General features: G+C 35.7%; 1 protein-coding gene across 3 annotated transcripts in view; it reads right to left on the bottom strand.

The window, feature by feature from the left end:
• Positions 1–26,040, bottom strand: part of dbn1 (drebrin 1) — a 77,998-nt gene that overhangs the window by 2,638 nt on the left and 49,320 nt on the right. The window contains exons 2-14 of one of the 3 annotated variants that reach the window (XM_059526690.1): positions 19,967–20,022; positions 18,215–18,327; positions 16,930–17,019; positions 12,472–12,618; positions 11,520–11,597; positions 9,870–10,021; positions 9,719–9,782; positions 9,348–9,401; positions 8,925–9,039; positions 7,255–7,359; positions 4,129–4,233; positions 1,818–2,278; positions 1,497–1,602 (exon numbers count right to left, since the gene is read on the bottom strand). In XM_059526690.1, coding sequence (XP_059382673.1) covers positions 1,497–1,602; positions 1,818–2,278; positions 4,129–4,233; positions 7,255–7,359; positions 8,925–9,039; positions 9,348–9,401; positions 9,719–9,782; positions 9,870–10,021; positions 11,520–11,597; positions 12,472–12,618; positions 16,930–17,019; positions 18,215–18,327; positions 19,967–20,022 — 1,646 coding nt within the window. The remainder of the gene's footprint in view (positions 1–1,496; positions 1,603–1,817; positions 2,279–4,128; positions 4,234–7,254; positions 7,360–8,924; positions 9,040–9,347; positions 9,402–9,718; positions 9,783–9,869; positions 10,022–11,519; positions 11,598–12,471; positions 12,619–16,929; positions 17,020–18,214; positions 18,328–19,966; positions 20,023–26,040) is intronic. The other 2 variants (XM_059526691.1, XM_059526689.1) reach the window with 2 other exon arrangements.

The following is a 26,040-nucleotide window of genomic DNA, read 5'->3' on the forward strand; positions in this document are numbered from 1 at the left end:
AATCTCAAGTGGAAAGTTGATTCAGTTTATTTTTATTTATTCATCCATGTGTCATTTTTAATTTCTGGTGAATTTTATGGGTGAATATCTCAACCACTTGTTTCTGAGGCTGTCAGGTAGTGTTATTTTTGTATCACTGAGATACTATAATTGTTCTGAATGATTGTTTGAATTGGTTTTAATAATGTTTTTTTGCTTTCAATTGAATTTGTTAAAGTTTTTTTGTCATTTGTATTAGTTGTTTTTGGTGTTGATGTTTTTTAATATGTCTATATAGTTTTTTTTTGTTTGTTTTTTTCAGTTTTACTTTAGTACATCACGTTTTTTTATTCTTGGAAACAAGCATTAATTTTTCTATATTATTTCAATTAACTATTTCAATTAATAAAACTTTTTTTTCCAAAGGATTGAAAGCCATATACAAACTGAATGAAGAAAATGTAGCTTTTGTTGCTTTTCGTTTATGCCGGTCATATAGCAATGCTAGTTTATTATTATTAATATACTATTATTTTATTAATATTTTGAGTTATTATGAATTTTCTTTTTTTTTCATATTAATTTGAATAATAATTTTATAATGTTCCTTTTCATTATTTAATTTTCACTAATTTTATTTTATTTCATTTTTAGTTAATGTATTTCCAGTTTATGTAATTTAAGTGCTTAAACTTATTTCAGTTAGTCGCCGAAGCAAAATGTAAGATTTAGATTTTATTTCAGCTTTATTTATGTAAGCAAAATCTTTATGATAATATCCCTGATATCTAATGTACTGTTCTCCAAAAATTGAAGCTATAAACTCAGATGCTGTTCACACTGCACACATTCTAGAGTTAACAACACATAAATTTAACAAAAAAACAGAAGATGTGTTTATAAGCATAATAACTCCCATACAATGTAGTTAATATATACAATAAATATGATTTTTTTTTTAAGGGCATTGATCTGCTTTTCATTTTCATTTAGTTATACCTGTTGTACTAAAATAGGCAAAACTAACATAAAAATGAATAAAAACTATATAGACAAAAGAAAAAAAAGTAAACCAACTAAATTACTCAAATGAAAACAAAAACAGAAAATATAAAAAATAAAAACTAATTTGAAATATTAATAAAAACTATATTATCTGTAACACTAACATTTATCCAATAAAACAGTCTAAAATTATAAATTACCTCAATCAATAAACATATTTATCAACAGAATGCAAATGTAAACTAAGAGTTATTCATTATGTCTCACCCCAACTTCATGGTTTTGAACGAAGTGCATCAAAACAGGAAAAAAGTGCTAGATTTTGTTCTTTTATGTTTTCTATTTTCAATCAAATTTGTATACAAATTTGTAATTTATGTAACTTTTTATCATTTTTATTTATATCATTGTTTTTATGTCTAAATGGTTCTTATTGATTTTTAGTTGTTTTAGTACATCAAGAATTGCATTCATTAAATCAGTTCATGTATTTCAATCTGCTGTGATCTCACCTGGTGGTTTGTTATAAAAAACTGGTGTTGGGTTGACTTTTGCAGTGCAGTCATCTGACTGGGCGAAATCCTCCTCCTGTGATTGGCTGAAGTAGCCTTCACTGGCCTGCATAAACATAAACATGTGATGACTATATGTAAACGTATAAAACTTGCAAATGTAGCATTTTGAATATAGCTAGTGTTTTGTCAAGTGTCATAAAACAAGAACATATGCTGCCATCTAGTGGCAAAAAAGCATACATAAGTATATTAAGCATGCTGGAGAATGAGGGGCAAGGCAACATTGCATTGTTCATTTTAACAGTGAGTTCTGCTCACCTGGGTCCCTTCTTTAAGCAGCGTGTCTCCATTGGTCAACAGCAGCTGTCCGTCATCCAGGTCCTGGCTGTCAGAGCCAGAAGCATGCTGCAGGGCCTGCTGGTAACTCAGGGTCATCTGGAGGGGTCCAGCCACATCCACATCCACCAGGCTGGATGGGTCGTCTTCTGTGACGGTGCAGTAGGGGGTGTCAGGCACCTCATCGAAGCTCAGGAGTGGCTGCGGGAGAGCAGGGGAGGAGCTGGCAAGATGAGGCTCCGGGGTGTCCTCCATCAGGTCCATAATGTGGCTGGGGGCCTGGGAAGGGGCCGTGGCGTGTGCCGGGCCACTGTCCCACAAGTCTAGCAGGCTGTCGTCTGTGCTGGATAATGGAGCAGTGCTACTGGGCTGGGGGGAAACACTTGGAGAGGTCTTGACGAAGCCGGATTCCTGCACTGGAGTTTGCTTTGGAGTGTCAAAGGCTGGAGGAAAGAAAAAGAAAATTTAAGAAATACGGAACTATATTGTGCAAGAGTAATTTGTAACATGGAACTTGTATGTGCAATCCATTACTAAAACGCCCAGGGCCCAAAAGGGTGGGTTTTTTTTTTTATTAACTGTTGCATCTAAAAAATAAAATGAATTATATGAATCTGTTTTACAGATAATATATTTTTTTATTTTACTGAAGTGACAATGTATGTCTATTTATTAAATTTTACTAGTGTTCAAGTTAAAATTTTCACAAAATAACATATTTGTATAGTATATTTGGGTATAAATTGTTCCACGTGATTAAATGACATAATCAGAAAATATTGGGTTAACAAAAATCATTTTACTGGTAAAATCGGCTGCTTGATTTCAATTTTATGTTTTTCTTTTTTTATTTTTTTTTTGACAATGTTTAAAGGCATTCATAACACCATATAATATATATATCAAATACACTTCAGTTTAGTACTTTCATCTTAAAGAACTATTCATGGTGAAAATCTTTTATGGGTATGTTTTCTTACTGTTCTGATTATAAGCAGTAAATTCAGCCCCAGTGAAGTGCTTTTCTTAAGTACATTTAGTGCAGGGTTTACACACATGAGCTGAAAAAAAATCAGTCAGATGTGAAGGCAAACACAACCTAGACTAACAGACGAGGCCCACAGGGGCCAGTTTGCATGCAAGAGATGATTTTGAGGGAGCAATAACAGCCTCCCAACTGTGTAAATGATTAAGCTGAGATTTAACATTTACATCCCAAAAAGTCCCTGTAAACTTATGAACTCCTTTTTTTTTGAAGACATTGTGCAAGAATCTGTTTCTGGATCTAAACTGTTTAATATTTAAAATAAGCTTCAGATACAATATACATGCACTGTATGTCCTTTGTTTCGTTTTCTTCCTTTTATTCAAAAAGCACTAAGCTGAAACAAACAGGTTCTTGTGCAAAAAGTTGGTAGCAAGAATGTATCATTGATAAAACAAACGAATGATAATAATACTATGACTTAAAATTATTTTTGGCAAAAAGGCATAAGGGTGGTGTTTTTAGATTTGGAGTAACACACCAAGTCGAATGATAACCCAATTTTCCACTGACCATGCCCTGAAGGTACTCGAAAAGTAAAAAAAATGCTAATAGCATTTGATAAGTTTTGCCTGTTGTCATGAGACTGATGTTAATAAATTCTTAAGACCATGCTGAGAACATTGATACCAATAATGCCATAAATGACTATTTTGATTCTCTCTGAAAACCTACTTTTTCAAACTCCTCCTAGACCACTGGGCTGATTTTCACCAAATTTGACACAGGTTTTGGATTTTGTGTCAATAAACAAAATGGTTTTCATTTCATTCATTTGTATCAACAAATTTGATGGCATAATGACAAATTGCATCTAAACTTTCATTCATTTACACCAAACTTTGTGTCATTGTAACATCACACTGAACATAGCACCACCTATAGGACAAAAGTGATAAACCATTAATTCATGTTACCAGTAACTGTATTTAGGATTTTTCAGCCATTTTGCCTCTGTTGCGCTTGCCCCTTAATTGCTAGTATTTATTACTAATATTGCTTTGGAATTTTTTCATTACTATTTTTGAGGCTTTAATTAAGAGGTAGGTAACTGTTAATGATAAGATAAACGAGGGGCATAAAGATCAGGAAACATACAGAGTAAGATTCAAACTCATGTTACCCACACAAGCACAATGTGCCAACCTCTAGGCCACAGCTCTGACCCAATATTAAATCAAGGAAAAAACACTAAATGAATATCAAAAAGAAAATAGTCAAAAGAGCTCCGTTGTTCTTGAGGCTTACCAAACTCCTTTCGAATGAAGTCTTTCTCCTCCTGAATGGCAATTTTGGGGATGGGAGTACATCCAGTGGTCATGCTGCGCTCGAGGATTCCTTCAGTAGAGTCATCTGAGACATCAAAGAGAAGGTAAACGTTTGATCTGGGCTCAAGTAAATCTCAAACAACTCATACCAGCCAAAATATCAATCACAACACAGATGAGAAAGTTTGTAGATAGTTTGAAAGGACTGCTAACAATGCCAAACAATAGCAAGCAGTGTTTTGTCTGTCTGAAAAAAGTGCATCGTTCCCATTGCCCTCGTCAGTGATAATAATAATAAAACACAGACATGCCAACGTGACCATAAAGACACAACACAGTGTGCAGTGTAGTTTCTGAACATGCACACACTCTTACAGATGTCAGTGCAATAAAGATGTTTTATTAATAAATCTTGCCATTTCAGCAAAGTTCTAATTCCATATGCTAAACAGCATTTACACATGTATCCATCCACCAGTGTGTCATGGCATTATGAAATAATACATACAAAAACACTAAAGGTTGACCTTTCGATCTCATGACAAGCTAAAAACCAGCTAAAAATAATAAAAAATTTAATTAAGTTTTAAGTGGCATGTGGTCAATATAAAACGTGATGTAATGCAATCATACAGCCAAGATCTAAAATCTATTAGTCTTATACAATTTTAGAGGATATCTAAATAATGACACACCAGCCCTCTGGGAAGAACAACCACAGTTGAGATCTCTTTAATATCTCAATTGTTTCTCCTGGACAGCAATATTTAACAGAGAACAAAATCTGAAATGTTTACAATCTTGTAAATGTTCTCAGAAGATCTACTGTAAACTATTACAAATCATGCTCAGATCTGCAGAGATTAAAGGGGTCATGACATGAGAAAACACATTTTTCTTGATCTTTTGATGTCTTGTATCAGAGAGGTCTTTGTACGCTCAATACACTCTGGAAGTTTCAATTAAAAAGTTAAAAATAAGCATTTATTTAATAACCCCAAAGTAAATGGCTCGTATTGTATCCGAGGTGCAAGGTGACATCACCCGGGTGCAGTTGATTGCATAAAACATCGACAAACAGTCATCTTCTAACCACAGGCCCTCAAGGAACATATTGAAATAATGATAAAAAAAATACATGTCATGACCCCTTTAAGAAGACTACAATCGAATAGTTATCAAATGAATTCAAAACTACATTATCTGACCTAATTATTATTGTATGTCAATAATCATCTCATTTAATTCTGTTTTATAAAATTCAGGAGAAACATCTGAGACCAAGTTACTACTGTATGGATGAAGCATACTTAAAACCCAATTATGTCTCCTGATATCTGAAAGGGCAACCTCTGAGCTACCAAATTTTCCACTGAAAGTCACCAACTCGTGATGCAACAAAAAACTGAGATGCAAATGTCGGAGACAGCCACTTTAATACAGCTACAGATGAAGGAAGACCTCACAAGACATAAACACAATTAATGAAACCACAATGACCATCAGAAAAACTGACTGCAGGAAAACAGTTGTACAGGCCAAGTGACAATTCAAATTACTGAAAAGTAAAATCCACTGCATCACTCTAGATAATCTTTAGATGTTGGGTCTTAGTACAGACCCAATGTTTAGTCCTTATAGCACACACTGATAATTGTGGGCGCCATTTGTCCTTGTGTTGCTGTTTAATTTTACAGTCAAAAACATCACAAGGTCAGCTCCACAAACGATACCATAGTCACACATAAGGTCCATGGAACGCAGAGACCACAGTCACATGCGGTGTAATGTGGCATACACTCACAGGTCAATAGGACGGAGGGAAGCGTAGGCAGGGCCGCCGGTTATCCGTCAGAAAGAGCATGGGAGGAGAGGAAGTGGGACATGAGGGGAGTAACATTGGTGAGATTCAACCAGATCTCCCTAACCAAAAGAATCACTTTCTCTCAGTTCTTCAAACGTCCACGGCATTGCTTCAAAATAACACACACGCAATGTTTCCTGTGCAAAATACAAATTCAACGGACAACAAGTACAGAACACAAATATGCACTGTGGACCCAGTGAAGATGGCAGTATGGTTCAAATCACTGAAAGAAATGGATTGTGACACTGAGAAGGCCGTAGTCTAGTTAGCTAGAACGGAAGGTTATTTGAGATGGGACATACAGAAGGGGAGATGGTCACTTGAGATTGGACATATAGTTCAACCTGTAAGAGCGAGGACACAATGTCTTTGTCACAAGGTGGTTCTGTCTTCATCAGGACACCCTAAACCTGCTCCAGAGTGGGACAATTTTCAGTTCATACTGAAATTCTAATTTATCAATTCACAGAAAAATTTTATTCAGGCATTATTTACTCACTCTCATGTTGTTTCAGAACCTGAAGACAATTTTTTCCCATGGAACACAAAAGGATATGAGCCAATGAGATACAGTATAGTTTTTTGTGCAATATTCAATATGTAAAAAAAAAAAAACTACATTTAAATTCAGATTGTCTTTTGTGTGCATGTATACATATATGTATACATGCACACAAAAGACAATCTGAATTTAAACGTAGTTTTTTTTTTCACAAAAGATGATGAGATTAAAGATAATGATAAACGGTCTAATGCATATTTTACATTTATAATGTACAGAATTTCTTTTTTAATATAGCACATTCTATTTGACGCTTTGATGTATGGCTTCTTACATAGCTGATTAATATAGTCACATGGACTATTTTATTATAATCCCAATGGTCTTTTTCTCTTTTTTTGGAGCATCACACACACTTTCATTTTAGAGAAAAGAGCAGCTTGGCAGTTCCACAGAAGAAACTAAGTCACATGAGTTTGGAACGACATAAGGTTGAGTAAATGGGGACAGATGCCTAATTTCAGGGTGAACTATCCCTTTGATACTAGCACATACTGACACTGGAAGACCAGGGTGCATCCTGTACAGTGCAGCCACAGTGAATGCTCTCAGAACAGCAGTGTTGCTGAGGAAGCCAAAAGAAAAACTGTAATAAAAAGGTGGCTACAGGCTAGGCTGGTGACTTCGTGATCCTATGCTGATGCAGTAGCCCTTAGCAAGATCTGTCCAGTACCTACCAGGTTGACCTGGCTGCCGCCGTGAATAGGGCGGAGTGCGAGAAGGGGACGGGCTGCAATCGGATGGACTGTGCTGCTGCCTCAAGAATGGACTGTCCAAGCGGCCTGGTAAACGTGAGACAGGACCATCATGCGGGGCACACGGACACCCACGCACACACATAGAGCGACGTACACAGGTGTGACAGAGGAAGACCAGACCAGATAGACAGGAGGAAAGAAATCCAGGGATAAAGAGGGGAAGAATTTGTAGAAATGAGAAATAATTAGAGAAACAGAGAGGCACGAGCTCAAAACAGAAGCAGTGATGGATGTGCAGCAGTTGGGTAGAGGTTAAATAAGATCCAGGATCATCAGAAGGATAGATGGAATGGACAGAATATCGAAATGGAAATCAAACAAATGTGTTAACCACCAAAAGAATGGAGTGAGCAGAAGAAAAAATATATATTACCAAGAAATGGAGAGAAAAAAGTGAGGTAGAAGGAGAGAGGTAAGAAAACAGTTGTTAGTGTGATGGTCTCACACCCTCTTAAAATAAAGCAGCAGTTGTTTCAGTGTCTGTACCCTTCGACAACAGACGGTGGTGAAGAGTTTGACTTTCACTCCAACACTGAAAAGTCTAAGATCTTAAATAAACAATGACATGGCATAATCATCCACTTATAATATTGCTCAGTCTGTTGGAAAATTGCACCAATATAACATTTGTGACAATAAAGCAATCCTAGCATCCCTGCTGAACAAAACAATCCCTACTTAAACTATTCTAGGGTGATTTGCTGGTTTAAGATGGTTTATCTCAGTCATAGCAGTCCTTGTTTGAATTTTCCAGTCACCTTTTTCAGCAAGTATTGAAATCATTGATTTACTCGAGTTCTAGTAGGTACATCTGAAACTGATGTGAAAATAAGCGGAAACAAAACATGTTCTCAACTTGTCACCTCAGTAAGAAATAACATCAGTTATAGTGAGCTGTATGACTCAGGCGAAGCACAATTATCAAACTGATTCCAAGAGTTTGCATGTTGTTAGCATGTTGCTAAGCTATTATGCTTAATATTCTATTAAGCATAATACATTAGTACACAGAATTGTTAGGTTTTTTAAACTATTATTATTATTAGATTGTACTATTTGTTTTGATCAAAATGTCCAGCCGGAGGTGGTTTAAGCTGATTTTAGCTGGTTTAACTAGTCTCCCAGCCTAGCCAAACTGTTGTTTAGCTGGTTTGGCTTAGATTCTGGCCACAATGAGGCATCTTATTTAATCAAATTAACTATAAACATTTATTATAACATTTGAATAACCTGTCTCTCTCTATATATACTGTATATCCATAAACTTTGATACATAATTTCATAACATTAATTGTTAGTGGTATATGAAGTTTAAATCCTCTTTAACCTCTGTTCTCTATATAAATATAAAAAGGTACATCTATCTACATAATTTAACTGTATATGAACCTAACAAATCTGTCATGATGATTCAGAGCAGAGATTTCAGCACATTCTGAGACAGATGGTCTCTCCCGAGCTGTTTAATTCACATTAAAGGACAGATTGAGAGACATGTGAAGAGCAAGAAGCAGGACAAACAAAAGCTTAGGATTTAGCATATATGCCCTCCACCTTCTCTTCTCTTCACCCTTTTACTATAATCTTACCGGTCCTGTGCGTGGTGACTGGTGAAACGTCCACGCTGTTGGCTGTGGCCCGCTCTCTCTGCTTGAAGAATTCACGTGGGTTACATGGCCTTTGGGCAATGATGGCTGCTGCTTCCTATAAAACATATTAACATGGGAAAAAACAAGGTGAAACATAATATTTATTGATCGATTTAGTTTTTCGGTCCATTCTCAGACTGAAGATCCTATTGACTGCACATGCACAGAAACACAATGTCTTGAAATAGCATGAGGAATCCCACTGACCCACGTGTAAACCCCAGCAGAATATCTGTCATCATAACAAAAAGCTGACCCACATTTGAGTTTGTAAGGGTCAGAATCTGTTCTCCTTTTGAAAAACACTTATGTGAAAAAATGAGCTGATGCTGGAGTGGCCTTACAAGCTCGGTTTCAACCCACCTCAACCTCTGTTTCCTTTTTGTCCAGGGCAGGGTCTTCACCACTGGGCTCTGTCTGTGAAGTGGATGAACGCACTTATTTATTTCCAGCAGGGGGCAACAAAAACTTTTTCTTTAAAATAACTGTTAAATGTGGGTTACTAGTTATCTGTAACTTATTTACTTTATAACTGATTAGAGTAATAAATATGATTTTGCATAAATACTTTTGAAGTCTGGACAATACTACTGAACACAAATGAGTAATAGGTCATCTTTTGGTTACCTTCTGGTTTACACCCATAAACCATCAAGCATTCTGCAAATGATTCAAACCATAAAAGCATCTCTTAAAACACCAAACCTGGTTTGCTGTATGCAAAGCATACGCACTCTTACAATCAAGGGTTGATTCCTTGACCTCTCTTTGGCCTCTTCCTCCTCTTGCATCTTCTTCCTGTGAACATGTATATAAACACAGATAGCATTATAATCATTAATGGCTGAGGGTCATCAGTGTTGGCCACTGTGGCACCATTCCTACCTCTGTTCCTCAATCTGCTGCTCCCTCTCACGGTACCGCTTCTCTCTTTCCTCTTGCTCTTTTTTTTCCAGCTCCATCCTCTCCGCTTCAAAGCGCTGCCGGTCCTCTGCAGCCTTCCTTCTCTCTTCCTCCTTTCTCAACTCCTCCTCCCGCTTTAAACAAGGAACGTCAGTAAAACATCATTGAAAGAATTCACAGTCAGAATAAGATTATCACAATAACATTTATACTTATAATTTTTCCTAATTTCATATACGGTATATTGTATGCATTTGGTTCCACTTTTCAGTGGACACAAATAGATCTAAACATTATAGAATGCAATACTCTATTTTCATAATGATATAAGCCTCAGTTTGACCTTTTTCCACAGCAATTTGCAGAATGTTTCTTCAAATAGAAGAATTATAGGATTTTTATGAACCATCAATGTGTCATTTTCAACACACCTTTAACTGTTAAAAAAAAAATTGTGAAAATAACATTTTACATTTATGTATAATAGACTCTCTCTTGCTTGCTTACAGCTAAGTTTAACAACTGGCATTTTACGTATCCTAGATGCATACAATTAAATGATTGTAAAATTAATTAATTAATTAATTTTATGCTGCAAATGAAATATAAAAAACAAAAATAATTAAAATCATTAATAATTGTAATAAGTTATATTTAAAGTTTATTAGTAAATATTCAAATATGTGATAATAAACATCGCAAAATTACAGTATGGATGGAAAATGCTACACAACAAATTGTCTGCACTAATTTTTTTTCATATACGTCTCAAATGTATCTACCTTTTATAAGACGTTATTGTGCAACATTATTGTTGTTAGTGGTGACAATAACAGCCATAGGTTTGGTAAAAATCTATATACAGTAGATATGTGACCCTGGACCACAAAACCAGTCATAAGGGTAAATGTTTTTGAAAAGCTGAATAAATAGCTGAATTAAAAGCTTTACATTGATGTATGGTTTGTTACGATAGAAAAATATTGGGCTGAGGTACAACTGTTTGAAAATCTGAAATCTGATGGTGCCATAAAATCAAAATACTGAGAAAATCGCCTTTAAAGCTGCCCAAATGAAATTCTTAGCAATGCATAATACAAAACAAAAAGGAAATTTTCTAAATATCTTCATGGAATATGATCTTTATTTAATATCCTAATGATTCTTTGCATAATTTTTTACTACTTACGACTAATTTTGTGGTCCAGAGTCACATATTTTCCATTCCTTTTTATATTTTATGGTTAGGATTATCATGATTTTTTTTAAATAGAGCAATGTTTTTATAACAGATTTTCACCAATTAGGACTGAAATCTGTACATAAAGAATGAAGTAGTAGGTATGGTAAAAAAAATAAAAGTTTCCAAGACGCCTCAAGAAAACCCCTGAGGCATGAAAGTTAGTACCCAGTTAGTACAATTTTATTGAGCTACGAGAATGTAGAAAGTATTCTACTTAAGCTGCTAGTAAATAAATGGTATCAAACAAATCTGACAGAACCACTTCCTCATAATGTTAAAACAAGAGACTAGTCATCTAAACCATCACATTGTGTGCTAGAACAAGTTTACAAGCAGTTCACACTGCCATCCTAAAGAGAATCAGAAAGCCAAAGCAATCAAATTGCTACCTTGGCTTGTTCCCAGAACTCCTCTCGATTGATTTTCTTCATCTCAGTCTCTGCGTTTGTTTTCTCGTAGGTGGTGCCCTGTGGTCAAGAGGAAAGGGGAAGTGTGAATACTGGCCATTTTAATTGGATAGCTAACTAAGGACAAAGATGTTGATATAAGGGAGGCACTATGGGGACAGTTTGATTCTTCTCCAAACATAAAATCAGCTAGAAAGCACACACACACACAAAGGTAACACTTTACATTATTGTTTTAATTTAACTAAACTAGCAAAGATGAACAATACTGCGTTAATCCTTTTTTAATCTAATGGTAATCTACAGCATTTGTTATTTTTATCTTAGTTATTGTTAATTCCAAAGCGTAATCATTAATTTCTTTAATCAAAAGTTGTATCTGTTAATATCAGTTAATGCACTGTAAACTAACATGAACAAACAATGAAGAAGTGTATTTTTATTAACTAGCATTAACAAAGATTATTAAATGCTGTTACTTCATGTTAGCTAATGCTAATAATGGGACCTGATTGTAAAGTGTTACCACTGTCTGAAAGGTGTAACATCTGGTTTAGAGACTTTACACTACATGCTTGGATTTGTTTGGCTGAAACGCTGGGTTATGATAAACTAATACAACATTTTAGGGTGAGCAAAACAGCCGGAAGGATCTCGGTTATTTTAAAAGTGTATGAATCAACTCGCAATCATTGTTTCAGTTCCTCTGCATCAACAATGCGGCTCTAAGAGCTCGATCCACTAAAAACAGCAACATGGCTGTGCCCTTATGTCAAACATCACACTATTAGAGAGTTATTCACAGACAATTTGATTTGACCCCTTTTCCAGTAGCGTCTGTATGCACGTAAACAAGCCCACACACACACACACACACACACACACAGGCCCCTCTCTCAACCCTTAAGTTGCCATTCTGTCACCAATCACGCACAACGTGCTCAGCGTTCTCCTCGTCTCTCATTCGCAGGCGGCTTAGAACTGGACTTGCCACTGGAGCCGTCCCATTGGTCAGCCTCTGTCCGATGGCTGAGGGGTCGATGTCGTCCATGGTGCTGGCGTTCACGATGATGTCAACACCCTGGAGAGAGAAAAACAGCATCAGTAGTACTGCTGCACACACACTCACATCACCTGGCAACCAGCATCAAGCGCGCATTTAAATGACGAGCACTTTGTCACTGTGACATACAGCCCGATTGTCCCAGGAGTGTCAGACAAAAGAAGAAAGTCACAAAAGCATCAGGCTACTCCAAAAGGCATCAGTGGTGCTAGAAAGTTTCCCAAAACATTTTGTCCAATGACTTGCGATTTGCAACAATTTTGCGGTTTTCGGACCAGTTAAAAACAGTAATAACTGTCCAGTTGTGGAATTTTCCATTGATTAAAATGTTTTAGTAAAAATATAAATGCTGGTAAATATTTCTGTCTAGAGTATATCTTTGGTATTGTAATATTAATGCATAAAAATAAACAATTTTTTTTTTATATTTTTCTTCTAATTGACAAAATATAAATAATATATTTGTATGTATATGTATATATATATATATATATATATATTTTTTTTTTTTTTTGTCAATTAGAAGAAAAAGGCACTGCCATTTAATCATTAACAAAGCCATCCTGACGGTGTTGCTTTCTTTTCTCTGTTGTCTTATTCAACTGAAAAATGCTAGGAAGTATTCCCTTCTTTCTCAAAACGTTTACACTATATTGGGTAAAAAAGGCTTTTATGTATGTAGCTCCATCTGACTGGAATCTTCTTCAATCGAAATTTAAATTACAAAATAGGCCGTCTTTGGAACATTTTAAAATGGTTATTTGGCAACTGGAAGATGATTCAATGATGTAATTGTTTTAAGTATTTTTAGTTTGCTTTTGTTTTGTAAATCTGTGATGAAACGTATTGTATTGCTGCCCATTTTGGCCAGGACATTCTTGTGAAAGAGATTTTTAATATCAGAGGGGTTACCCTCCTTAAATAAAGGTTAAATTAAAAAGTAATTTAAGAGCAAATACACACATATCTAGATGTATAAATAGGCTAAATAACAATATTTTTTCTGGCTACAACGCCCTTTAAAATGTTAATTATTATGATAATTAATTAATTATAATATAGTTTAAAAGATTTGCAATGTTTTTAAAGAAGTCTCAACAAGGCTGCCTTTATTTGATCCAAAATACAGCAAAAACTGAAATATTGTGAAATACTATTACAAATTAAAATGCAATTTATGCTTGTGATAGCAAAACTGAATTTTCAGCAGCCATCAATCCAGTCTTCAGTTTCACATGATCCTTCAGAAATCAGTCTAATCTGATCATTTGCTGCTCAAGAAAAACATTTTTCACATTTCTTTTTTCTGAAATCATGATAAATATTATTTCAAGATCCTTTGATCAATAGAAAGTTTATTTGTAACAGAAATCTGTAACATTATCAATAACTTCACTGCCATTTTTAATCAATTTAATGTACCCTTGCGAAATTAAAGTGTTAATTTCTTTTTTTATTTTTTTTAAACAATTTACTAACCCCAAACTTTTGAACAGTAGTGTATATTATTAAATATTCAATCATATTAATAAAAGAATGAGTTCAGACTAACTGTATAGTACAGTATGCATATACAAATTGATAACTGTGAATCAGTATAATGATGAGAAACACAAGAAGTGAATGCAATTAGGCTTTTCAATCAGTATAACAGGTCTTCATTGTGCTTGTAAGCACACAAGAGTGTTTGTGTGAGCATCACAGCACACTGAGCTGGACCTCTAACTAAGCACTTGTAAGAACATCAAACAACCGGCTAGATCTAGCTCATGTGTGTAGCTACATGAATGCTGCCATCAGTCTTTTCAGTAGCTTAAAAAGAGCAGCTGATGAGTTGACTGGCACTTTAGATCAATTCATTCCTGATAGCAGAGTCTCTCTTTCAGCCCAAAAGCACAATCTCTGTGGAGGCCTTGGTCGTCTCGCTGAGGTTTCATCGTGGAGTTTCTCTACCTCAATACCTCTATTCTCTCTCTCTCTCCTTTTCCCGCCCACGCACCCACGGTGAAGAGATTGAGAGATTTGAAAAGGCGAGCGGCCCCCCATTCAGATTCCTCACACCGACAGACACCTCCAACACAATAGTCCTGAAGAGGACTGTGTTAGTCATCTAGAAACATCTTCTGCTATTAGGTACATACACACAGAAGCACACACACATGCAGCAAACCCCCCAAAACTCTGTGGCCCACCCACATGACTTGTGATTTCCTCTTATCTGCTGGAGCACAGGACTGAATTGCAGCAGAGCTAAAGAGGCATGCTGTTTAACAAAGCCATGCAGCGAGCCGAAACAACAACAGACGAGATGATGGTATTGAAAAGCACTAAAACATTGTGTTAGAAGTCAATGTTTGAAATGTACACTTCAAAACAACTTCTGAAAAACACCAATTATGTTTCAATGGGTGAATTTCATGAAAACAGTTCCAGGTCCGCTATTACATTTTTTTCACTGATAAGAAACAAAATAAAATAAAAATGGAATTTTGATGCTTACACTGTAAATGAAAATGAATAATAAAAAAAAAATCTATTTATCTAACGAAAACGTATCGATTTTTTCTTAAGTTATTTCACAGATATAATAAAAAAACATTATTTTTATGCATATACTGTAAATATAAATACAATGGGGAAAAATTTTCTATGTAATTGTACATTTGTTTATTTAGTTAAAAAAAACTGTGTAATCAACACGTTACACAAAATTATTTTGTATTGTTTTCTTTTTAAAGGCAGGGTAGGTAATACATGTATAAACAACTTTCTTCCAAATTTGTTTAAACTTTCTATATATATCAATGCATAATTAAAATGTAAGTACTCTTGATAAAAAGAGTATAAAAATCGAGTGACTCTAGACCGTTTAATCTGTATTAAACACAGCTCATTATTTCCATTTCGGGACGAAACATAGGATTGGCTTAGGCGACTGTCACTCTCTCGCAACCATGGCAACCACCCTTTTGCCACACATGACATCACGTTTTATTTGAGGAATTCAACAGGCACGGATCCTAGGAATACCAAAACAATGGCAGAGAAACGGCAAGCAAAATTCACAGTACCAGCCTATGCAGTTAGTGAAGGCAAACCAGGCAAAAAAAGGAAGACAGTAACAGTACAAGAAAAGGCAATGAACAAAAAGTCTTTGGATAAACAAAGAAATAAAACGCGAGTTAATATCGGCGTGGCTTTCCAGCGATGGCGAGAACTGAGGGAACTCAAGGGGCTGAAAAGTGACTCCTTGATGGCTTTATTTCTGCTGGACAGGTAAATCTTTCTTTTTGTATTTTGATCATACATATTTTTTTCATGAAGCATGTGTCATTAGCACATGTAGCTGCGTAATATAGCTAAATAACATTACTTAGTGAGCCGTAGTAGAGACGATAAATAATCTATAGGAGCCCAGAAGGGAGGGGGTGGAGTGAATGGAAATAATGAGCTGTCTTTAAAACAGTCGTGAGAGGTCTACAGTCACTCTATTTTTATACTTTCTTTTTCAGAGTACTTACATTTTAATTATGTATTGATATATAAATAAAGTTTAAACAAATTTGGAAAAAAAGTTTTTTATACATTTTTTTTTTTACCTACCCTGCCTTTAAGGTCACATTTCAATGAAAAAAAAAAAAAAGTTTAATTTCAAATTTTTATATTTTCCACATTTCCGTGTTATGTTCATTATTTTCAATGTCAATTAATTCCCAATGGATTCTCTTTTCTATAACAAACTAATGAAAACCATCTTGTCTGGACATAATTATTTTAATAAATTATGCATAGATAACAGACAGTGTATGTCAAATTTACCTAAATCAAATGTTTCATAACTTATTATTTTTTTATTTTTTTAAGTATTTTGTTTTACACTACATAGTAGTAATGAGAACTCAATTTGTTTTTGTGCATTACTATGAGAATTAATCAGAATTTTATTAGGGTTAAAGGCTAAACATGCTTAATTCTCACCAAAATGATGTCATAATGAGTTCAAATAAAAATAAATCAATAAATGAATTAATAAAAGTGGTGGTACAATATAATCTTTTGAACAATCTCCAAAGTATAACCTCTCATTTCTTTGATTTGCTTTGGTGGTGATCTCAACCTGCCCTGGATCAGGTTTTGTGAGATTCACCCCAACACTAACAATGAAAATGTCCTTTTCTTCATTCAGTTTTCAAAGAAAAGTGACAAAAAATGATTTGGAAACTCTTGCATGCTCAGAGCAGAGATGATGTGAAGATGACAGTGGAGTCATGTGTTTCTGAAATGGATGATTGCCTAATTTAGAAGAGAAGTAAAAGATGCGTGTTTTACCTTGGGGAGACCCACCTGGAAAAACTCGGCTATGTTGGCTACATGACTGGCACAGGCACACTTCCTGGCATCAGGCACATCTTCACCAACCTGAACACACGTTGTCATACATGCGTTTATTCAAAGAACACAACTGTCGAGAATACATTAAAAAGTCTAGCACACTTTGGAGTATACTGGTAATATATAATTGTCTCAGATTGCTCCCCAACTGCACTCAGAAAACAAAAACCTGATAACCTCTGGCTTGCTTAGTTGGGGTCACTTCATCTACAGCGATATCGTTGACTTGATTGCAAATAAATGCACAGACACTATTTAACTGAACAGAGATGACATCACTGAATTCAATGATGAACTGCCTTTAACTATCATTTTTGCATTATTGACACTGTTTTCCTAATGAATGTTGTTCAGTTGCTTTGACGCAATGTATTTTGTTTAAAGCGCTATATAAATAAAGGTGACTTTGACTTTGACATCCTTAAACTTAAAACTGAGGTGAACATTGTGTTCCACCGCAACCATGATGTGCGTTTCCAAGGCAACAATTTATTTAAAGAGATACTGCCACTTTAATAATTCAACTAACAACAGGCAGACTTCTCTGACCAGCACCCATTGAAAATAATCAAGCTCACACAATTTAAAATAATTGCTGTGACATAAAGGGTTGAGTACTAAGAATACAGAGTCCAAAACATGCTTGTAATTAAACGAACTAAGAAAATACTGAAAGCATTTAACAGTGTCTTTCATGAGTTGTGTGCAACAGCCGGTACTTCGCTTTTTACATTTGCATGCACTTCAAAATGGTGCCAGGTTTTAAAATGGATGATCTAAATGGAGCTAAAATCATGCCTGGAGGCTTGTTCTTTTATTTTATCTATTCTAAGCAATATTATCGAATGATTCAGCCATACTTTTTGCCATCCAAAACTCAAAACGGCTTCAAGCCACTAACTGTTGTACTGGCCTATATCAGCTTAACCACAAGCCAACAGAACATGTCTTCTAATCTAAGCTCGGATTTTTAGCTAAATTGTAATTTTATAACTACTAATTCAGGATTGTGGGGGCTTGACGTGGGGTCTTGCTCCCACCACCGTTACAAAATGATTTCCTGATTTTGTACGATAAAAGAATGCATGTCTGATTTGAGGGCAGCACTGATGTTGATTGACTGCGGTAAGGTTGACTGCTGTGTCTTTGTTGACCTCTAGAGCTAGTGTTCTTGCTGACGGGTTTCAAAATTCACTGAACGCAGGTTGTTGCGTCATCTCACCCAGTTGATGAGGATGTAGCGAGGCAGGGCAGCGCTGGGCTCCTTCAGGCTGCAGAAACCGTACATGATCCGGGTGTTATCGAAGGTTACTGCAATCTCTGCCAGACCGCCTTCTGTGAAACATAACAGTCACACTGTTTAGAAAGAAAAGTCCGTTTTTGTGTACTAATCAAAAAAAGCAGAATATTGTCCGTTTTGGCCCGACCACACAGTGATAGTACATCTAATCAAGCCATTTCATAACTACTAATTCAGGATTGTGGGGGCTTATGTGTGGGCTCCATCAGAAAATGATTTCCTGCCTTGTTAGTTAGACCCAATTGTTTTTAGTTAGTCCTCACTGCAGAATAAATCAATACATATCAAAGTTAAAACATCCTTAAACATCTGAAATATCCATAAGATAAGAAGTTATTTTATAAGTTTGTTTTCAGGAAATGCATTTTAAAATACCACTGGAATAAGAAAAAGGAATGTTTTTAATTGAAAAAAAAAGAAAATATATTCTCTAAACACATAGTTCATTTAGATATACATTATTATAAACAAAAACTATTTAAAACAACCATTTACTACTTAATACTGGTAATTGTGTTTAATAATAAAACTATTTATGTAATAAATATTTCATAATAATAATAATAATTAATTGCAAGATCATTCTGGAATACAATTCTAAAGCAAATGCTTCCTATTTAATCACCATGTTGTGCTTGCAACTCATTATGCTTATAACCATGACTGATGGGTTAGTTACTGCTTCTCATGAGAGGTATAAATGTGCCAATAGACAGAAATAGATCTCCGGAGAGTGTTTGGTAGACATAAACACACACACACACACACACACACACACACACCCGCAGTCTGGTGGAAGTTCTTTCCTGCTCCGGAAAGAGGAAATCACAAGCTGTAGACACATAAGCCCAGTACTTTCTACCCACATACTAAAAAAATGAACTCTGTGTACACTAAACTGATCTAAATAAAATTCCACTCTTGGTCATTTAAAATTGATCATCTAAAATTGCACTTGAATAAATTGGATAATTATGGCTATTTTTATTTTTATGTTGTCATTTGCTTAATATCTCACAAGATATTTAGCATGAATGCCCCTGCTCTGCTTGGCATCATTTTCATATTGTGTTGGCATTTTTAACATCACTAAGATAATATATTGTTTATGAAAACGGCAGCAAAGTGATGCTTTTGGACACAAATACTTTGCAGCAAATCTCTTGCAAACAGACTTTCCACAACAAATCCACCTTCTGAATGGTGTCCTCTGTGCTAATCAACACGGCCCTTAATAATAACCTTCCATCAGTCACAGACTAAATGATTGTCATCAGTGTGAAATGACAGGTTTCCCTCCTCCAGCTCGGAGGGAAATCAGAGACTGTGCAGCTTGATGCATTATAATAGTTTGAGATTCTAACTGCTCAGTGATGGTTACCTCCAGTGTTTGGGATCTGTCCATGAGTTTTATTAATATTTACAGTAGATATGCTGCAATTGAATGAAGATGTTTGTCCGTGCACAATACTAGGAGTGTTAATATCACTTGCGTTTGGCCTCACGATACAATGGCACAGTTGCATTCACTAGCACAATCATGGTACATCAACAATGCAAATGAATGTCATCAGTCATAACCGACAGCGTTATTGCTTGTGCATGACTACATTTTGGTTGGTTATTATTAGATCGTCTATATTTGGACAGGAAGTACGTTGAGATGTAGCCTACCTCCTGATGCAGACAGGATCAAATCGTTACTGTCATCTTCATATGTGTATAAGGCCCTGCAGGACAGAGAAAGAAGAAACGTCTTAGTAAAGACTATTCAATCAAAGACATCAACAATAACACCAATAAATCAATAAAACACAGATAAAAAAGCACTTAAAAACAATTATGAATATGTTCAACTATTAGTTTTTTCTTTAATGACATTCTATAAGCATGCCCAATGCATTAATACTATATTACTTACTGGTCAGTATTAAAATGGATCATTTACACTTTATATTTATATATGTGTATACCTTATACTTATACTATATACATTTTCAGTTTGTATTTATTATAATAAATATAATCTTTAGCAAATCTCAAAATAAATATAAATTTTACATGTAAATTATAAAGTTTTGATGCCTAAATTCACATTTAAAATAACTGATTTAAGTTCTTTTTTTTCTTCTTCTTTTTTTACATTTAATCAGATAAAACAAAATAATTGCCCTTTATAAGTTATTGCCCATAACGTGACCATAATTATTTGTTCCTGCCTAATGTTCTCATTAGGAAAATCATAATTCTGGCCATATAAAATAGTAACATCACATACTCTTCTCAAATAGGCACATGAATTGAATTAAGGCATCATTCATGTTTGTAGCACAATTGCTTTGGGACAAGTTTAATGCTTAGGGTTAGGGGTTTGTTCAAAGCAAGTTCACAAAACATAATAAAACAGATTAATGAAAAGTTTTTTTATTTCCAGGTCAGTCCCATGAACAACCCTTTATAAAACTCATCTCCATAGTACTGACAGACTGGAATGCATTCTATCCAGAGGGCCAAAGCGGTGCACTCTGGGTCAAGGGTGCTGTTAGCTCGGAGGAGAAAATGGCATTATCCTCTGTCATCTGAGAGCTTTGTGTAGGAGGATAAAATATGGAGCACTGAAACTACAGCTGAAACTACTGCTTTTTCAATCTGTATCACGCTTACCTGCAAAAGCAAGAATAATTCTGGTAACAACTGTGCATTCTAAACCGATATCTAGAGATATTAATGAATTGTGCAGGCTCAGATAAAGAACACCCCAGCATTTCTAACATGCCAAGGCTTTGATGTTTAATTCTTTAAATAATGGAGGTAATCATTAACATATTGTAGTTCACAGCTAATCTCATTCCCCATCTCTGCAAAATAATGAGTAGGAGTTTGGTGCTATGCTAGTCAGGACAACAAAGAAAAGAACAGAAGTTCTACTGCCGTAAGCTACAGCAAGAAGCATGGGAAATGGATGAAAATAGTGTCTCACTGTTTAGATGAACTGATGTAAGGTGTTGTGAATATACTGTGCCAAATCTATTTAAAACAGAAACTTTATGATATAGAAACTGTGTAACCTTAACTTTCATGACAGCTCTTGGAGGGATTGGCATGGTAATATACAAACCCGATTCAAAAAAAGTTGGGACACTGTACAAATTTTGAGTAAAATAGGAATGGAATAATTTACAAATCTCATAAACGTATATTTTATTCACAATAAAATATAGATAACATATCAAATGTTGAAAGAGACACATTTTAAAATGTCATACCAAATATTGGCTCATTTTGGATTTCACGAGAGCTACACATTCCAAAAAAGTTGGGACAGGTACCAATAAGAGGCCAGGAAAGGTAAATGTACATATAAGGTCATATAACTTATTAGGTCAATTGGCAACATGATTGGGTATAAAAAGAGCCTTTTAGAGTGGCAGTGTCTCTCAGAAGTCAAGATAGGCAGAGGATCACTAATTCCCCCAATGCTACAGCGAAAAATAGTGGAGCAATATCAGAAAGGAGTTTCTCAGAGAAAAATTGCAAAGAGATTGAAGTTATCATCATCTACAGTGCATAATATCATCCAAAGATTCAGAGAATCTGGAACAATCTCTGTGAGTAAGGATCACGGCCGGAAAACCATACTGGATGCCCGGGATCTTCGGGCCCTTAGACGGCACTGCATCACATGGGCTCATGGGCTCAGGAATACTTCCAGAAAACATTTTTGGTGAACACAATCCACCGTGCCATTCACCGTAGCCGGCTTAAACTCTAAAGGTCAAAAAAGAAGCCATATCTAAATATGATCCAGAAGCGCAGGCGTTTTCTCTTGGCCAAGGCTCATTTAAAATGGACTGTGGCGAAGTGGAAAACTGTTCTGTGGTCAGACCAATCAAAATTTGAAGTTCTTTTTGGAAAAACTGGGATGCCATGTCATCTGGACTAAAGAGGACAAGGACAACCCAAGTTGTTATCAGCACTCAGTTCAGAAACCTGCATCTCTGATGGTATGGGGTTGCATGAGTGTGTGTGGCATGGGAAGCTTACACATCTGGAAAGGCATCATCAATGCTGAAAGGTATATCCAAGGTATATCCTAGAACAACATATCCTCCCATCCAGACGTCGTCTCTTTCAGGGAAGAACTTGCGTCTTCCAACATGACAATGCCAGACCACATACTGCATCAATTACAACATCATGGCTGCGTAGAACAAGGATCTGGGTACTGAAATGGCCAGCCTGCAGTCCAGATCTTGCACCCATAGAAAACATTTGGCACATCATAAAGAAGAAGATGCGACAAAGAAGACCTAGAAGTTACTAGAAGCCTGTATTAGACAAGAATGGGACAACATTCCTATTCCTAAACTTGAGTAACTTGTCTCCCCAGACGTTTGCAGACCGTTATAAAAAGAAGAGGGGATGCCACAACTGTAAACATGGTATGTCTTTGATTGTAAACATGGTAAACATGGCATCAACACATGTCAAAGTTGGGACATGAAATTTAAAATCAACCTATTTTTCCTTTAAAATGATACATTCTCTCAGTTTAAACATTTAATATGTCATCTATATGGTATTCTGAATAAAATCTTGAAATATGAAACTTTCACATCATTCCATTCTGCTCTTATGTTGTAAATCAAAATATGCTCCGAAGAAGAAATCTTTGCTGCAGCTGAATAAACAGAAGATTTATCTGCTTTCATGGATTCAACGTGACTAATTAAAGACACGAATATGGCAATATATGGTTTATGTGAGTTCTTCTTATTATAATTTTCATCATAATAAAGTATATTTATATAATGAAATGCTAATCGACATAGCCATTATCACTTCTTAGAATACAATGGAATATTGTGTGCCTTTATTATTCAGTTTAAGAAGCCACATCAACTCACAGAAGGATTTATTTCAAACACTCGACTGACATTGTGAAGTGAGTTTGGAGTAAAACATTTTATTAAATGTGGTAGGTTCACATGCTCCCAGACGGAGCAGCATTTACTAATTAGATCCGTAGTTCACTGAGAAGATACGCAAACTGACTAAATGAGCATGACAATCGCAATTAATCGCATTTGATTAATTCATTTAGCCCTACTGTGCCATGTGATGATGTCATTAGGTCAGATTGAGTCAGACCTATCGGACTGCATCATCAAGAGCTGCATGCCAGAATGTGCATTTGTAGAGTATGTTAAATCTTAAGTGCACTTAAAGAGAGTATACTATGTTTCTAATACACTTTCAAAAAGTGCACTTTGTATTAATGTAAGATTAAAACTTTTACTTTAATCATGTTTTATTAATCCTTTTTCTTAATCAAAGTCACCGTTGTGTGGTGTTGCTATTTGGTCACTAAAGTGTTTTTTAGCAAATTGCTATTTTGGTTACTAGGGTGTTCTTAGTGTTGCTAGGTGGCTGATTAAGTCTCTATAATATTTTGGGCTAAAACTGTAGAACGTTTAGCATTCACAAGGCTAAAATTGTGTCCAAAGCACAAGGACAAGTTCTGCCAATGGAGTGGGCTGCAAATCCAAAATGCAGCACTTTCCTCACCCAACACTATTCTCCAGCCTTTATCAGACATTATACTGACAGGCTTACAAAGAGACACATATTATAATGCAAACAATCATATGCAAATGATCTAGAGCACTGGGAGAGAAAAAGATATCTCAAAGCTATGCAATGTGTGGCTGCAGCAAATCTGAAATATGAATTATGATGTTACATGTTGATAGTGTTAGTACAAAACTAACAAATATCTCAACAGAGAAACGGTGCGGTTGAAGGTCAGCTGGATTAAATTAGATCTTTTTATTTGGGGTCTAACTATTCCTCATTGCACTGTGTGCTAAAATTGCATACAATTACCTTAGTTTTTGTAATCAAGCATCAGCATCCAATGCACATTATGTTAAGTTCTTTAAAAAATAATGTAATATGTATTTAACGAAATAAATGTGCACTAAAAGTAGTGGTTCAAGATATATTGGTACCATATAGGGCTTGGGCGCCGCGTTGCATTCTGGGATGTGGCGGCCATGTTGATGGCCTCGCGAATGTAAACATACAGCAAGTTGAACGAGAAGAAGCAGAGTTGGGAGAAAGAAAAAAGATGTTAAAATCGCGAAAAGGTTGTGGGATTTATAGGGATACGCTAAATAGGGATGCCAGGGACCAGTATGTGGACAAAATCTGCACTATTAACGGTTTGGATCCATATGAAATTCCCAACAAAGAGTGGAGTACCGACGACGACTTGCTGCTGCACTTTTGCTTTACAGATATATTCAGCTACCCTGTTTGTTTTGTGAGTGCCTACACTTTAGAATAGTTCCGAAGCTACAAGTCATTGGAGTCTCATGTACAGTTCACAAATGGATGGGTTCAGGAGCTGCAAATCATAGAACCGGAACAGCGGCAAGCAGTATACAGTAATCCGGTAAGCTGCGCTCTACCTAGCTGCTAGTTTAGTAACCGTTAGTGTTAACAACCATTCACACATGGACTTTTAACTATGTGTTTCAAAAGTGTAGTTAGTACACCCTGTCAACCCTCCCGTTTTTTCCGGGGTTGTTGCGTATTTGAGCTCTTTTCCCGCTGTCTTCCCGTATTAGTATTTTCCTGTAAAATATCCGGTTAGCCCTTCAATCGGACCTGTCAAGTCTCTGTGCTGTTGTCCTGTTGCTACTCCTTGCCCTTCCAGCGAAACAGATGTTTTCAAAGCATAGATTTGCTTACTTAAAAGCTACCTTAGCGTGATGTTGGGCTTTTTAAGATAGCGTGGTTGTTGTGAGAGCACGATTTCACGCCAATCTGTAACTAAAGTCACGTTAGACCTAGCTTCACAAAACGCTTAACGTTAGTTAATGCAGCAGTTTTGTAGTACGGATTTCTGCTGTCAGCAGAGGGATAGCAACAGAAAGATGAATGTTGAAATTTCCCGTATTTTGGATGAGTACCCCGAGAAATTTCCCTTATTTTCAATGTTGACTTAAGCTATATAAATTAATATTCAGATGTTATGGTCTCCGTGGTCGCGCCTCCAACAAGGAAAACGGTGGAAAGTTAATCCATTCTCATTTTATTTTCCTCATGGCGATTATGTGTTGCGCTATTACACCCCACAATACAGCAATGGTTTACCATGGTTGAAATAGATTTTTAATAAATCAAATTAAGACACACGGCTGAGAGGGAGTACGTCTAAACACTGCGCAGTAGTCCGAGTAGCAGTGAAGGAGGCCATCAACATGGCGGCCACGCCAAGTAATGACGTCACGACGCCCAAGCCCTATTACAGATTGTATAAATTCACTGTTGGTGGTTGATAGTGGATATTTAAATTTGCAAGCTAATTGACCTTATTTTTACATTTAGATAGCCTTTGTTATCATCTAAAGCTTACTTAAAGGGATAGTTCACTCAAATAGCTCATTCAGTGTCATCATTAAAGGGGAAATATGATGCTGCTAAAAAAAAAAAACTCTATTTGGTGTAATGAAATGTGATTATGCAGTTTAAGGTTCAAAGAACACATTATTGTCCACATACTGTACATTATTGTTTCTCCTCTATGTCCCGCCTTACGAAACATGTCTATTTTTACAATGCTCATTGGTCTGAAAAGCGATGTAATTGTAATGTAATTTGTAATGTTAATATCAATTAAGTTATAGCAGAAACTACATTTTTGTCATCAGACAGTATTCTCCAGAAAAACTCCATATTTA

Source organism: Carassius carassius, chromosome 36, assembly GCF_963082965.1.
Source record: "Carassius carassius chromosome 36, fCarCar2.1, whole genome shotgun sequence".
Taxonomy (NCBI): Eukaryota; Metazoa; Chordata; class Actinopteri; order Cypriniformes; family Cyprinidae; genus Carassius; species Carassius carassius.